Consider the following 14,011-nt stretch of genomic DNA (forward strand, 5'->3'; position numbering starts at 1 on the left):
GGCGGGTTGAGGTCCCCCGGGCGCGGGCCTGGGGCGGGTTGAGGTCCCCCGGGGCCGGTTGAGGTCCCCCCGGCGCGAGCCTGGGGCGGGTTGAGGTCCCCCGGGGCCGGTTGAGGTCCCCCCGGCGCGAGCCTGGGGCGGGTTGAGGTCCCCCGGGGCCGGTTGAGGTCCCCCCGGCGCGGGCCTGGGGCGGGTTGGGTCGCCTGCAGCTGGTCGTCGCCGCAGTGAGGCGGACCGCGGCCTCCCCTCGTGTTTCCTCGGGCGCGGGCTCGTTAGGTTCCCCGAGGTCGTCTGAGCGCCGGGCCGGGTGCGGGGTGGGGGGGGGCGGTACCGGTGTCACAGGTGCCACATCCAACTTGACCCAGAGACGTTCCCCTTCCTTTTCCTTCTTGTCTTTTTAAAAAAATTCTGCAAACATTTTTTTGAATTTGTGGTAAAACGTACATAAAACATGAAAGTTAGCAATTTAACTACTTTTGAGTGCATCATTCAATGGCATCCTTCTGTTCCCTTTTAGTGCCTTAAATCCTAGTTTTGGTGTGAGACGGCCTGAAAGGAGTTGTGGTTTTTGTAAGTGTCGTTTGAATGTAACATTCAGGAGAGAAGGCACCAGCCACAAGGGTACAGTGAATTCTCATGAGGTGACCCCTGCAGGGTGGCCACTCCAGGATCAAGAGCAGAACCCTCCCAGTGCTGTGTCCCCTGTGCCCCTCTGGCCCTGCCCTTCCCGCTTGTCCCCACTCACTTCCCAGCGTGCAAGTTGCCGTGTGCTTCTGGGCCCGGGGCCAGGACCACAGACGCTGAACTCGGGCTGTGAGGGCCCCTGCTCTCGTTTCTCCATTGTATTACACAATGGCAGGTTCAATCACTTATTTTCTAGGCAAGAGCAATGGTGCCCCATCGGGTGCCCAGGTGGCCCGCGTGGCTCTTCTGTGCCTCCCCGGGATGGTGGCGGACAGCCTGCACTCTTGGAGCCTCAGTGGAGCAGAGGAGGTGGCCGGGCAGCCCTCGGGGAGCCAGGGTGACCAGCCCATTGGCCTGCAGGGGCTGCTCCTCGACACCCTCCCGTGCCCCCGAGGTGACGCTGACCCAGGAGCGCTACCGTGTGCAGCGGCTGCCGTTCTCCACAGTGTCTAAGGAGGACCTGGCTGCCTTTGAATGCATCGTCCCTGGCAGGGTTGTTACAGACCCAGAAGAATTGGAGGCTTCCAACGTGGACTGGCTGAGGACGTTCCGAGGTGGGTAGGGGTCAGCTCACACTGCACCCTCGCGGGGGTGGGCTTGAGAAATAGAGGCGGGACGAGGCATGGGAAGCTTGACCGTTGGGGGCAGGGGGCATAGAGTTTACTGTCACATGTCCATTTTCATGCCTTTGAAGGAAAGCTGTGTTGTGGTGGTGACTTTAAAGTGTTCTGAGAATAAAATCTATAGGAGTTTATTGGTGGTGAGTGACATCTGCAAATTAACAGAGAAAACAGCCCCCTGGCTGCTGTGTGTGGGGTGTGTGTGTGTGTGTGTGTTAAATACTACATGCTTCTTCTCAGCTCTGTATCAGTTTCCTCAGGCTGCTGTAACAAATGACCAGGAACTGGCTTAAGACAGTAGTAATTTATTTTCTGAGTTCTGGAGGCCAAAAGCCTGAAGTCAAGGTGCCAGCCCCACCCTGTCCACCAAGGACCCCACAGGGGTGATGCTGCCTGTTTAAGAGCCTACCACTTGTCATGGGGCCTGGGGCTCATGTGTGTTGTCCCTGGAGACAGGTCAGGTGGATGCCAACCCTGTGCTCAGCCATGGCTTGGCGCTGCTGCCTGGGTGTCCACAGGCAGGTGAACCTCAGGGCCCTCCCCTGCAGAATGGGGATCAGAGCCCCCACCTCAGGGGGACGCTGTGTGGGTGAAGGAGGCTTGCAGCTCAAGGCTTGGGTTCTTGTGCTCCTCGCCTGCTGGAGGTTGACACCCAGGACAAGCAGCTGCTGTAACTGGGACTGAGGGGAGACCACCACTCCCCTCCCCTGCCCTGCCCGAGCCCGGCTGGACAAGAACTGGCTGCCCCCTGGGGGCTCTTCTCTCTGCTCAGCTGCCCTCCTGGGAACCCTTGCAGCAGGCAGTGTGTCCTAAGCTTCTTTTCTTGCCACCCTGAGCCCGGTGAGGGCAGCACTGGGTCCCACTCCTCATCCTTCAGCCCACAGGCTCAGGCCAGAGTGTCTGCTGAGTGGGAGTATATTCAGGTGACTTGTCAGATCATTTAAAAAACCTGACCCTGGGGTTGTGTAGAAAATATATGCTATTAAAGGCTGATTGAGATCTTACAGATTTTCTTAAGAACTGAGATTTTACGTGAAATAGGAAACTGTTATTAAACATTTCCTCATTCAAAAAGTAGAACACTTACTCACGGATGACTCCTGCAAATATTTAGTGAGCACTCCACAACCTGCCTGCACTGGTTGAAAGGTTGGGGTCCTGCAATATGAAGATAGAGGCTGGGCCCTCAGGGGAATCACCTGGGCAAGCTGCCTGGAAGGGCTTTCCAGGAGCAGGAACAGCCAGCACAAAGCCTCCGAGCAGGGCTGTGCTCAGTGTGTTTAAGGAGCTTTGAGAAGCCGGGTGCAGCTGGAGAGGATGGAGGGGTGGGGGAGGTCAGAGAGAGACTGGGGCTGGCCGGTGAGGTCTTAAGGGCAATGTAAGTCCTGGCTCTTCCTCTGAGCTGCTGGGAAGTTCCTTGAAGGCCGTGAGTGGACAGGAGCCTGCGGGTGGCTGCCGTGTGGAGAGGAGGCTCTCGAGGCCTAAGTGTGGAATACGGGGCCTCAGGCGGAGACTGAGGGCACAGAGCCTGGCCAGTGCGGAGGGATGAGATGTGGTCAGGTTCTGGGACTATCTGACTTACAGGGCGGATCCTCCAGGATTTGCTGAACCATCGATTGGTAGGATGAGGGTGAGAGAGAAAGAGGAGTGGGGAGGCGGGGCGTGTGGCCTGAACAGCTGCGAAAATTGGATTTCATTCTCTGGGTTGAGGAAAATTACAGGAAAAGCAGGTCTGTTGGGGAACACCAGGAGTTTGGGTTTGGACATGCTGAGATGGTTGTGGTGAGGGGCCACTCAGGCCAAGGGACAGGCGAGTCTGGAGTCCAGGGTCCCGAGGCAGGGTGACCATGGTCAGGGAGAGGAGGCGGAGCAGGCCTAGTGGTGGGGGGGTAGCAGGAGAGCCCAGGGACTATATTCTAGAAGATGAAGAAAGCCTCACTGGCAGGAGGGGTCGGCTGGTTAGGTGTGGCTGTGGGGACCAGTTAAGACGAGGAGCTGGCCGTCGGGTGGGCATTGTGGGAGTCTTTGGTGATCTTGGAAGGGACTGTGGAGGTGAGAAGGGAAGGCGTGCTCGTGGGGACGTCTTGTGAAGCTGTGCTATCCCAGGAGTGGAGAGGTGGGTGGGGCTTTGTGGGAAGCAGGGGTCCAGAGTAGGGTTATGTTTGTCCCACTTTTTAGCTTAAAGGGGAGAGAGCCATTCCAGCAGGTTTGTAGGATTGGTGGAATAATCGTGGAAGAGAGGGGAGCTGAGGTGGTGGGGACAGCAGAGCCTGGAGTGCAGGCTCAGGCGCAGTGCAGGGCGGGGTGGCCGCGGGCAGCAGGTGCAGGGCAGAGGGTGGAGGATGCTGCGGCAGCTCATGTCCTCAGCAGAGCAGGAGCAAGTGGGCTGGCTGTGATGAGGGCATGCAGAGGGGCGGTGTGGGCGTCACTCGTCCTCTAGGGCTGTGAGAGGGAGGTGCGGGGTGAAGGCGAGGCGGATTCCAGAGGGTGACCACGGGCTACACCAGGCGGGTGTCGCTGTGGGGCATTTGAGGTTGCGAGCTGGAGCGCTGCGTGGTGTCTGGGGAGCGCGGTGCTCAGTGTGATTTCTGAGCAGTGGGGCTGAGCCTGATGTGGAGTGAGTGGCTGATGCAGGCAACCTAGGTCCCTGGTCAAGTTGGCAAACTCCTGTAAAGAGCTGGATAGTAAATATTTCAGACTTGCAGGCTGCATGTCACTGTCACAGCTGCCCATCTGCTGTTGCAAGAACAAGGGGACAGTGGGTGTGGCTGTGGCTCTGTGAGGCTTTGTTTGCAGAGGTGGCATGGGGTGGATCAGCTGTGGCCATGCCTCCCTGGCGTGGGTGGATGTGGGAGTCCCCGGAGCACCCCAGGAGGAGGGCTGTGAGAGCAGCAGGGAGCAGGATGGTGGCTGGGACCTGTGACTGCTCTGGGGACACACGTGAGCGGCAGAACAGTCTGGTGGTGGCTTTAAAGGACGAGGCACCTGGAGGAGTCCGTGGGTGCAGGAGGGCACCTCCCCCACCCCCAGCCCAGTGGTCCCTGGAGTGAGGGAGAGGAACCAGCACCCTCAGAGGGCCACAGGGAACACAAAGACCATGAAACAAGAAGGTGGCAGAAAGGCCCGCAGGCTGAGACCCAGGTGTCCCAGAGTGGCGGCGGAGAGTGAATTGAGTGAGACCATGGTTCTCCTTGGAAACGTGGAGAAGGACACTTTTCGGTTGTCACAAGCACCAGCGGTTGCTGCCAGCATGTAGTGGGTGAGGGTCTAGGATGCTCAGCATGCTGGGGTGCGAGGGAAGCCCCCCAGCAGGCCTCGGCACTCTGCTGAGAAGTGCCGGAGGGTATTTGGAGTGGTGGGAAGGGGCAGGCCTGACAGGGGCCCCTTGTGTGGGGCCAGTTTTTCTGCCTAGAAATGTTCAGGGGACTGGTCCCTGCCCTGGCCTGGGCAGCAGCTCAGCCTTTTCAGCTAGACCCTCTTCCTTCAGTTTGGGGCATTTTCTTCAGTTATCTCTTTGAGGATTTCCCACTTCCATGACCCCATTCTCTCTTTGTGGAGCTCCCATTATTAACATATTGGACCATTTGGAGTGACTCCCCACTTCATCTCCCCCTTAGAAGGCGAATGTCATGAGAGTGGGAAATCCCGTTTTTGTTCCCTGTGCCTGACACTTGGGTGGGCACTCAGATCTTGGCTGAGAAATGCTGCTGCAGACACATCAGAAGGTTTTCTGTGCCAGGAGTCCCTGAGCTCCTGAGCTTGCTTGGGATGGCAGGAATGCATGAGTGCTGCTGACAGAAACTTTGTGGTGACCAGGGTCCCTGTCAGTGCTGCACTAAAGGATCAGGGCCAGGGCCCAGACCCCGGCAGCCAGCCCTCTCTGCAGAAATAGCTCATTTGATGAAAAACGAATAAATTACTTTCAGAATTAAAAAAGGCAAGATAGAAACTACAGCCCAATTCTTAGAGCCCCACGGAGAGCAGTGACAGAACACCTGTGATTGTCCTGCAGCCTCCACTGCCTGCTTAAAGTCCTTTCAAAGAAATTGAAAAGGCAGAAACTTGATCGTCTTGGGACAGCTGTGGTTAGGATGCCAGCCATGCTTAGAGAGGTTCCCATGCCTGCATCTAGACATCAAATAAGTCATGGCAGTGAAGAACCTCAACCCAGTGAGTAGAGCAAGAACGCGTGAGCCACACTGATCTGAACAGTTAGCTAAACAATAAATAGACAGGAGACAGGGCAAAACCCTTCCGTACAGTAGAAACTGAGCAAGAACTGCAGGCAGATGGATTTAGAAAAAACACTGTCAACCATCATAATATCCGACTCAGGCAAGGAAAATCGACAGATGCTAAAATCAATGGGTAAATGTTTGAGGAGCAACAGGGGATTTACATAGTCTCAAAGTGTCTGCCCATGGGATGCTTGTTAATTACAAAGGGAAACACAGAAGCTTTTTGGTGGCGAAGCCTGGCAGATACCCCCTTACCGTGGGATCTGAGCCACCTCCGCCAGGTGGACGCCAGGCACCTCCAGGGCCTGCGCGTCTGTGGGGCCGCTGACTGAGGGGCCCAGCTGCAGTAACCCCTGCAAGGCGATCCTCAGTGGCTGCCCTGCCACTTCCCACCAGTGTGTGACGCGGGACCTGTTTTTAACATCTTGCTCTCGTACTGGAGTGTTTGTGGGCTTACTGGTAACCATGGTTGTGTGGGCCACCTCACCGAGGAAGAGAAAGTGCCTGTAAAGGACATTCTTTTGGGCCAGTGTGGATGGGCATAGGCTGAGTTGTCTGACATGGGCTCTTTTCTGTCGCAGGCTGTAGCAAGGTGCTGTTGAGGCCCAGGACGACGGAGGAGGTGTCCCGCATTCTCAGGTAACGCGAAGGTGTGGTGGCTCCTTGCACTGCCTGGTTTCCTTGGGGACCTGTCCGCAGCAGGAGGCGAGGCGGACATGGTGAAGCCTGCAGTGGCTGGGGGCCAGAGACGCAGGGAGGAAGGTGCCATGCTGCCTGGTGTCTCAGGGCCTGGGCTGAGCCCCGCAGAGGGGCCAGCTCCTCCTGTGAGCGTGACACCTAGCACACTCGCCAGGGAAGAGAAGTAACCTTTCCTTTAGAAAAAGGATTTCTTCCTGATCGTGTTTGTATTAGTTCACTTTTGTCGCTTATAATATAATACTTGGAATTGCTTATAACATAATACCTGAAATATTGTTTTTTTAATTTATAAAGAAACAATATTAATTACTTACAGTTTCAGAGTCGGGGAAGTCCAAAGTCCAGGGAACACACATGGTGAGGGCCTTGTTGGTGGTGACCATGGCAACGCAGAGCATCATGTGAGAAAGGCAGAAGTGGGAGAGCTTGTCACTCACTGTCCTTCTAAAGCCCTCAGAACCACGCCACGACCACCACTAAACTGTCAAATGGATCAATCCGTTCACCAGCGCATGGTCCTCACAGTCCAGTCACCTCTCTAAAGCCTGCCTTTCCGTGACCGTAATCAGATCTCCCACCCTCTTAACACTGTCACAGTGGGAGTTAAGTTTCTCACACATGGACTTTGGGAGGTGCCATTCAACCCATAGCAATGTTCATTATAGAAATTTTGGGGAAAAAAGAAAATCATAAAGAAAAAACATGCGTAACTTAATAAAGTACTTAATAAAGTAACCAATAATTCTACCTCTAAAGATAACCTCTGATGACATTTTGGTTTTATCTCAGTGGTTTTTCTGCAGGCGTATGTGGTTTTTTAAAAAATGTTACCACACGTGTCTGTGATGTTGCCTTTTTCCCGCACATGACATTTCTTGGTGCTTGTTGGTCTTACACCCATTTTTAATGCATGTGAGGGATTCCACCCCCAAAATACACAGCAGTTTACTGGTCCCCCAAAGCTGCACATTAGGGTGGTCTGTGGTCTCACGTGATTGTAAACAATGCTCAGTCCTTGGCAGTGAGCTCTGGGCATGTTTGCCCCGCTCTGTTGGAATCCCTTGCAGGGTTTATGTGGTGTACACGAGCACATCGCCCCCAGGGGTGGGGAGCGCCCATTTTTCTGATTCCCCGCTCATCAGTCGCTTTAGGCTTTGCAGAGGTGGAGGCTGGTTGGGGAGGAGGCACCTGGAAGATTGTGACGCATCATCTGAGGGATGGTGGGCCAAGGACACAGGGACATGGCAGGATGAAAGGGAGTGTGGGTGGGCGGGCGGGAGCCCTCGTGAGCACCGGGCGAGCAGAAGGGATGGCACTGGGCGCTTAGGACTTGTGGTTCTTAGAGGCGAGGCTTCCTAGGACGTTAGAATCAGGGTCTCATATGCCACCTTGTCCATGAATTGGGGAAAACATCGGCTTCCATCTCCCTGCACAGTTTTAGGGCAGACATCTGCCTTACCATCCCTCACTCTGTGGCTGGGGAGGAGCCCCCGCCGGGATGTGGGTAGGGGACAGTGTGGCTGGGTGGCCAGGAGGGGAAATCAGGGTTTGGGGGTCAGGCGCGAGAGTTGAGACAGGGCCCTGACATCCGCCCTGCACTCCGTTGTCCCAGGCACTGCCACGAGAGGAACCTGGCGGTGAACCCCCAGGGAGGGAACACGGGCATGGTGGGGGGCAGCGTCCCTGTCTTTGACGAAATCATCCTCTCCACTGCCCTCATGAACCAGGTCATCAGCTTCCAGAGTGTGTCCGGTAAGCCTGTGCAGTGCGGTGGGGCGTGGGGCCGAGGGCGCCGTCCTGGTGTGGGTTGGAGCTTTCCTTCCTCGTCAGCCACTGGGGCTGTGCTGCGGGCTGGGGGCGGGGTCCTGGGCCAGGAAAGGAATGCAGCCACTGTTCGGCCACCAGCGCCTTTGGATGTACCTGCCATGGGCCACTTAGGTGACTTACATGTCTTCCAACTCCAACACTTTCTGGCCATGACAGCCCTTTCTGGAGGTGAGTGACAAGTGGGAAGGGGCTTCCCGTGCTCACATGCTGCAGTGGATCTGGCAGTGCCACGGTCTCTGCCTCTAGAGCTGAGCTTCAGCACAGGCTGTGGGCATGTGGGCCCAGATCATTCTCTGGTTGGGATACCTGTGCACTGTAAGGTGTGGAACAGCATCCCTGGCCTCGCCCGGCAGATGCCAGCAGTACCTGCATCCCAGAATGTCTCCAGACATTGTCAGACGTCCCTTGGGAGGGGGCCACAATCGCCTCCATTTGAGAACCAGTGCTGTATAGCAGTCTTTTCTCTGCTACTCCCTCCCATAAGCTTGTGCGCATGTGTGCATGTGTGCGCATGTGCTCGTGTACACGTATGTGAAGTTTTTCTTTATCACTGTGATCAAAGGTAATTTTTGGTCCAGATGTTTTGATCTGGGGGATGAGTGGGAGGGGCGCCTCCTCTCCTCAGCCCTGGCTCTGAGCAGATGTCTCTTCTGGGTGGTTTGCGTCTCAGGGCGGGGCCCCTGGGTGGGATGCACCCAGTAGTGAGCGTTCTTGCTGGCCCAGAAGCCTCGAGCGCTGTGGTAGCTCTGGTTGCTCTCTGCAGGGATTCTGGTTTGCCAGGCGGGGTGTATCTTGGAGGAGCTGAACCGGTACCTGGAGGAGCAGGACTTCATCATGCCGCTGGACTTGGGTGCGAAGGGCAGCTGCCACATTGGGGGAAACGTGGCGACCAATGCAGGTGGACTGCGGTTTCTTCGCTACGGCTCACTGCGTGGGACTGTCCTGGGCCTGGAAGTGGTGAGCTGGGGTGCTAGCTTGGGGGTGCAGAGTCTGTCACCGGGGTGGGGGTGGGGGGTGGCATCCTGGCTTCAGTCCAGGGGCTGTTCTCATGGCCCCAGGTGGTGGTGCAGGTGCATGAGGCCACGTTTGTGGGTAGGGGCCATGTCCCAGTTCAGAGATCTCATTGCCCTAAAAGCCTCTGTACCTTGGCCCCTGGTCCCTCAGGGATATGCAGGTCACACATAGCACTGTGCTCAGGGGACACCACATAAGCAGTGGCAGTCTACCTGGGCCAGGCTTCCCGGAGCCAGAGCACAAAGGAATGTTAACCCAGGGTAACCTTGTGCAGTTACATCATCCCCAGCTTCACCTCCAGGCCCTTCTGAGTCCTTTTCCCTGAACTCAGCAGGCCTGAGCACCACTTCTCACGGGTGTGTAAAGGCAGCCTTCTGTCCCATTTCCCCAGGGGACCAAGCAGGTGCAAAGCTGTGCTGCATGTCCATCAGCTGAGCTGCAGCGTCTGCCTTGTTTCTTGGCCAGCTGCCAGTGATTATTGTTTTAGTGCTTTCTCGTATCCACGAGTTGTGACAGTGAGCCTGACTTGAAGCACTAGTGCCCCATTCTCAGGCTTGCAGCACAGGCATCTCTATGGCTGCAGGTCCGCAGTGGGGGACCCTGGGACACTGTGATTCTCTGTCCTTTTCTCCATCCTAAGTGTGCCCCCCAGGTGTCTCTGCTCCACCCCAGGTGTCCTCCCGGCTCCACCCCTGGGTATCCTCCCTGCTCCAACACCAGGTGTGCTCCCGACTCCAACACCAGGTGTCCTCCCCTCTCTGTCCTCGGGCATGTGCCCTGCTACAGGCTGGCTTCCCTCCAGCATCTGGGCAATGATTTTCCTGGTTTTTATGGCAGTGATGGTGGGGTTGCTGGGGGAATCTCACTAACCAGAATGACAAGTCCTTTCTTTAGCCTTACTGGGTGATCTCAGGCCTTTCCACTCTTGGGCCCACTTCCTTCCTGAACCAGTCTGGGGTGGGGCGGGTGAGAGACTTGGGATATCCCGGCTCCTCAGGAGGCCCTGGGGCTGGGTTTGCTGCTCCTGAGTGTGTGGCTGGATAAGGGGGAGGGGAGGGGAGCTGCAGAGGAAGAGCATCAACTCTGGACACAAGGCCGGTGCGGAAGTGCGCGTCTCTCCTCTCCCCCACCAGGTGCTCGCCGACGGCACCATCCTGAACTGCCTGACCTCCCTGCGGAAGGACAACACGGGCTATGACCTGAAGCAGCTCTTCATCGGGTCGGAGGGCACCCTGGGGATCATCACAGCGGTGTCCATCCTGTGTCCGCCCAAGCCTGAGGCTGTGAACGTGGCCCTCTTCGGTGGGCTCCCTTGACGTACTTCCGGGGCGGGGTGCAGGTGTCCTCTTGGCCGGCCCGTTATTGTGGTGAGGGAGGGAGGGCACGGAAGGAGCCCTCGCAAGACAACCTGTTCCTGTTTCTCCTGGTTTCTCTTTCCGAAGTAATCCAGGAATCCAGGCGTGGCCTTCCTGGTGTTCAGAGTCTGGAATTGGGAGCTTTTCCCAGTCTCTGGCAAAGCACACTTCATTCTGCAACAAAACCAAGGTTTTAGCCATCTCTTTCATCCCATCGTGTTCATCATTTAAGTAGCTCGAGTGTGCGGTTCTGAGGGAAACAATGTCATTTGGCTTAAGTTCTGGGACATCAACCTGCTAATCACCATAGGGGAGTGGGGCTTCGCTGCGTCCACCATTTTCGCCTCTGTCCCAGGTCGTCATCTCAGCAGATGCTCACTGCACTCTCTCCGCTCCTGCCGCCCTCAGACCTCTGCCTCTCTTCACAGCGGACTTGAGGAGGAGCCGCGTCCTCCCAGTTCATCCTCCTCCTGTGGTCTGTTCCATCTCCTCTCTTGCCGGCATCAGGATTGGTTAGGGTTTTTTTTTTTTTTTTTCTTTTTCGTGACCGGCACTCAGCCAGTGAGTGCACCGGCCATTCCTATATAGGATCCGAACCCGCTGCGGGAGTTTTGCCGCGCTCCCAGCGCCGCACTCTCCCGAGTGCGCCACGGGCTCGGCCCAGGATTGGTTAGGTTTATCCAGCATTTCCTGCTCGAGAAGTTCAGAAGTTACCCCAACTCCAGTCTTCTAGAGGGAAGCACGGGCATGCTTAACTTACCAGGTCTACCTTCAGTCCACACCTTTATCCTGCAGAAGATGCGGGAATCTTGAGAACACTTTAACTCCGTTTGTCCACAGATCTCCCCAACCTACGTGTTCTTGTCAGGTATTCTTACTGCTGTCTGTTTCTAATCTCTGTAGTCACCACTGTTATTACTTTGTGGCCACCTTCTTTGCCCTTCATTCTTTGTGCATCAGACCTTCTTTTTGGAATCCTGCCCTTGTAGATATGTCCTTGCTCGCCTCCTGCAGTGAAGTCTGTCCTCGCTCGCCTCCTGCAGTGAAGTCTGCTGGTGGTCAGTTCTCCACTTTTAGTGTGTCTGAAAATATCTTTGCTTCACCCCCATTCTTGAAAGAGACTTTTGCTCGCTGTGCAGTTACAGGTTGGCACGCGTCCTTTTGTCCCATTGAAAACACTGTCCGGCGTCTTCTGCGTCCGTCCGTGCTGCCGGGAAGTTAGCTGTCTTCTGACCGCTGCTGCTTTGAAGGCATCCGCCCCTCCCCCTTGGACCACTTTAAAGGTCGTTTTGCTTCTCTTTAGTCCTCTGAAGTTTTCAGGTGCTGTGTGTGACTGCACATTTCTTCTTATCTCTCTGCAGCTGTTGAACTTCTTAAATCGGTGGACGGTGTCTTTTATCAGTTGTAGAAATCTGTAGCCATCATTGCTTCCATATTGCTGTTTCCCTCTCCTTTTGAGACTGTGCTTTAGCATATGACAGAATGTTCCAGTCTGTCCCGCATGTCTCCTGACCCCTCTTCAGGATTTCCTTCCGGTTCTCTCAGGCCCCCTTGTTCTGGGTTTAATATGCTGCCAGACCCATCCATGGAGGGGTTTCCCCCTGTCCATTGAGGTTTTCTTTTTGTGTGTGTGTGTGAACAAATGTGGATTTTATCAAAGGACAAATAAGAGTGAAAGGTACAACATTTCATCTCTTGAGAAAGACTGGAGGTGGGTGTCTACAGTTACATGACAAGTTTCTGCAGACCTCGTGGTAACTTCCAAAAGCAAGAGTAGCAGCGAGACAGGAAAGGAGGCTTTTACACTTTGGACTTTGTACCAGGCAGCTAAGTTGTTGGAGAGACATGCCATTCTGAACCAAAGATGTGAAAGCTGGGTTGGAGTAATCGCCACCAGTGGTCTAACAGTGGGCTTTCAGAAGCAAAGTGGAGGTGTGGGTCCAACCTCTGTCCGTTCTTCAGTGCTTTCATGTTTTCTAAATGCCCATAACCACAGCAGTGACAGCGGTGGTGGCAACAGCAGGAACAGTTCTGTCACGTCTGTTTTCTGTGGCTGACCAGAAGGTTTTGGTGTCACACTGAGAAGACTCTGGGGTGTGGTACACCTACTGCCCAGGGTCAATCAGATCCATGCTGGAGCCAAAGAACCTCACCAGCTGTTCCTCATAGTGTGAGGTTTTCCTCTTTGTCATGTCCATGCAGGGCCCCAGAAACCCCTCAAGTGTTTGCACATTCATAACTAAGCATTTGACATCTCCCGCTGCATACGCTGAAGCCACTCTGGGTTTGTTGGTGACCAGTGCAAGTCCTCCAAAGTACTGCCCCTTATGGCAGCGGGCAATCTCGACCTCCTGGTCCCCACCAGCCTTGTTGGTTTTAGTCTTGCTTTTGATCAAGATGCTGACTTCACCAGACTCTGTGATGGAAAAGCTCTCAGCCTCTTCACCGAGTGATTATGCGTTCTCCATCCTTACAGATCTTTTCTCCTATTCCATCCACAATCTTCATTCGTTCTGACACCTCTAGTGATTTAAGGAGGGCACAGACTCACTAAATGATTCAAACATCTTCCTCTTTTTTGCATTGTTTTTCACTATGATTCTTCTAAAAGTCACCCGGTCCAGTCCCCAAAGGGAGCCTTCTGAGGTGGTGACAATGGTAGCAGCTCTTGGGGTGTTGTACATCAGAGCCAGTTCTCCAAAGCTGCCACGGTCGTCATACTGACCAATCGAGTGGGTTTTGTTATCTTTTGTTACTAAAATGTCATAGGTTCCCCGTTCTATGACATAAAAGTTGTCTCTATCATCTTGGTCAGTGACATGCTCCTCAGCTTTGACTGTCCTTTCACACATGGCTTCAGGGACTTGAGAAAACTGTTTCTGATGAAGATTCCTGAAGAAGAGAGTGCTGTGCACACTTCCTGCAGCCTGCGCCTGTGTTCATCAGTGTCTTCCTCATCCTCATCAGGGTTGTAGGTCTCAGCACTGTCTGGTCCTCGCCTGTCAGATCTGTTAGGAACCGTTCCAAGTCCTCGTCATCCTAGGCGTCGGCGACAGCGCCAGGGCTGGGCTCAGGCGTGTGGGAGTCGGCAGGGAGTGGCAGGTGGGACTGAGGCTTGGGCGCTGACCTGGCGCTGGCGGGCGGAGTTGTCTGTGCAGTTGCTGAGGTCGGGTGGCCGCTGCCACAGCCCCTCCACGGTGTCGCCTCGCAGCAGACCCCCACGGTGTCGCCCCGCCGCAGCCCCTCCACGGTGTTGCCCTGCCGCAGCCCCGTGAGCCCCGGCAGCATCTGGATACGGCTCATGCCGGTGGCAGCAGCGTGGAGGCCGGCAGATCAGGGCCGCCGGCCTCTCGCTCGGCCCCGCGAGGTCCCTGCAGGCGCCCTGTCTGGCCTCTCTGCGTTGCCCTCTTTGGCTGGGTCTGTGTTTCCGGACGCACAACCCTCGTTGGGCCCGGCACCGCTGCCACCCTTCACTGAGTTTTAAATTTTTATTTTTTTATTTTTAAATCTTGATTATTACTATAGTTTTCATTTCCAGAAGTTTAATTTTTTTTCTAACGTGCAGTATTGCTTT

General features: G+C 55.2%; 1 protein-coding gene and 1 pseudogene across 3 annotated transcripts in view; one reads left to right on the forward strand and one right to left on the reverse strand.

The window, feature by feature from the left end:
- Positions 1 to 14,011, forward strand: part of D2HGDH (D-2-hydroxyglutarate dehydrogenase) — a 31,590-nt gene that overhangs the window by 209 nt on the left and 17,370 nt on the right. For 2 of the 3 annotated variants that reach the window (XM_063095658.1, XM_063095674.1), the window contains exons 2-6: positions 881 to 1,238; positions 6,124 to 6,181; positions 7,854 to 7,993; positions 8,832 to 9,025; positions 10,216 to 10,384. In XM_063095658.1, the coding sequence (XP_062951728.1) occupies positions 890 to 1,238; positions 6,124 to 6,181; positions 7,854 to 7,993; positions 8,832 to 9,025; positions 10,216 to 10,384 (910 nt within the window). In that variant the 5' untranslated portion in view covers positions 881 to 889. Of the gene's footprint in view, positions 1 to 517; positions 571 to 880; positions 1,239 to 6,123; positions 6,182 to 7,853; positions 7,994 to 8,831; positions 9,026 to 10,215; positions 10,385 to 14,011 lie in introns of all 3 variants that reach the window. The other variant, XM_063095666.1, reaches the window with a different exon arrangement.
- LOC134377120 (cAMP-dependent protein kinase type II-alpha regulatory subunit-like) lies at positions 12,543 to 13,740 on the reverse strand (annotated as a pseudogene).

The sequence above is a fragment of the Cynocephalus volans genome, chromosome 1 (genome assembly GCF_027409185.1).
Source record: "Cynocephalus volans isolate mCynVol1 chromosome 1, mCynVol1.pri, whole genome shotgun sequence".
NCBI lineage: Eukaryota > Metazoa > Chordata > Mammalia > Dermoptera > Cynocephalidae > Cynocephalus > Cynocephalus volans.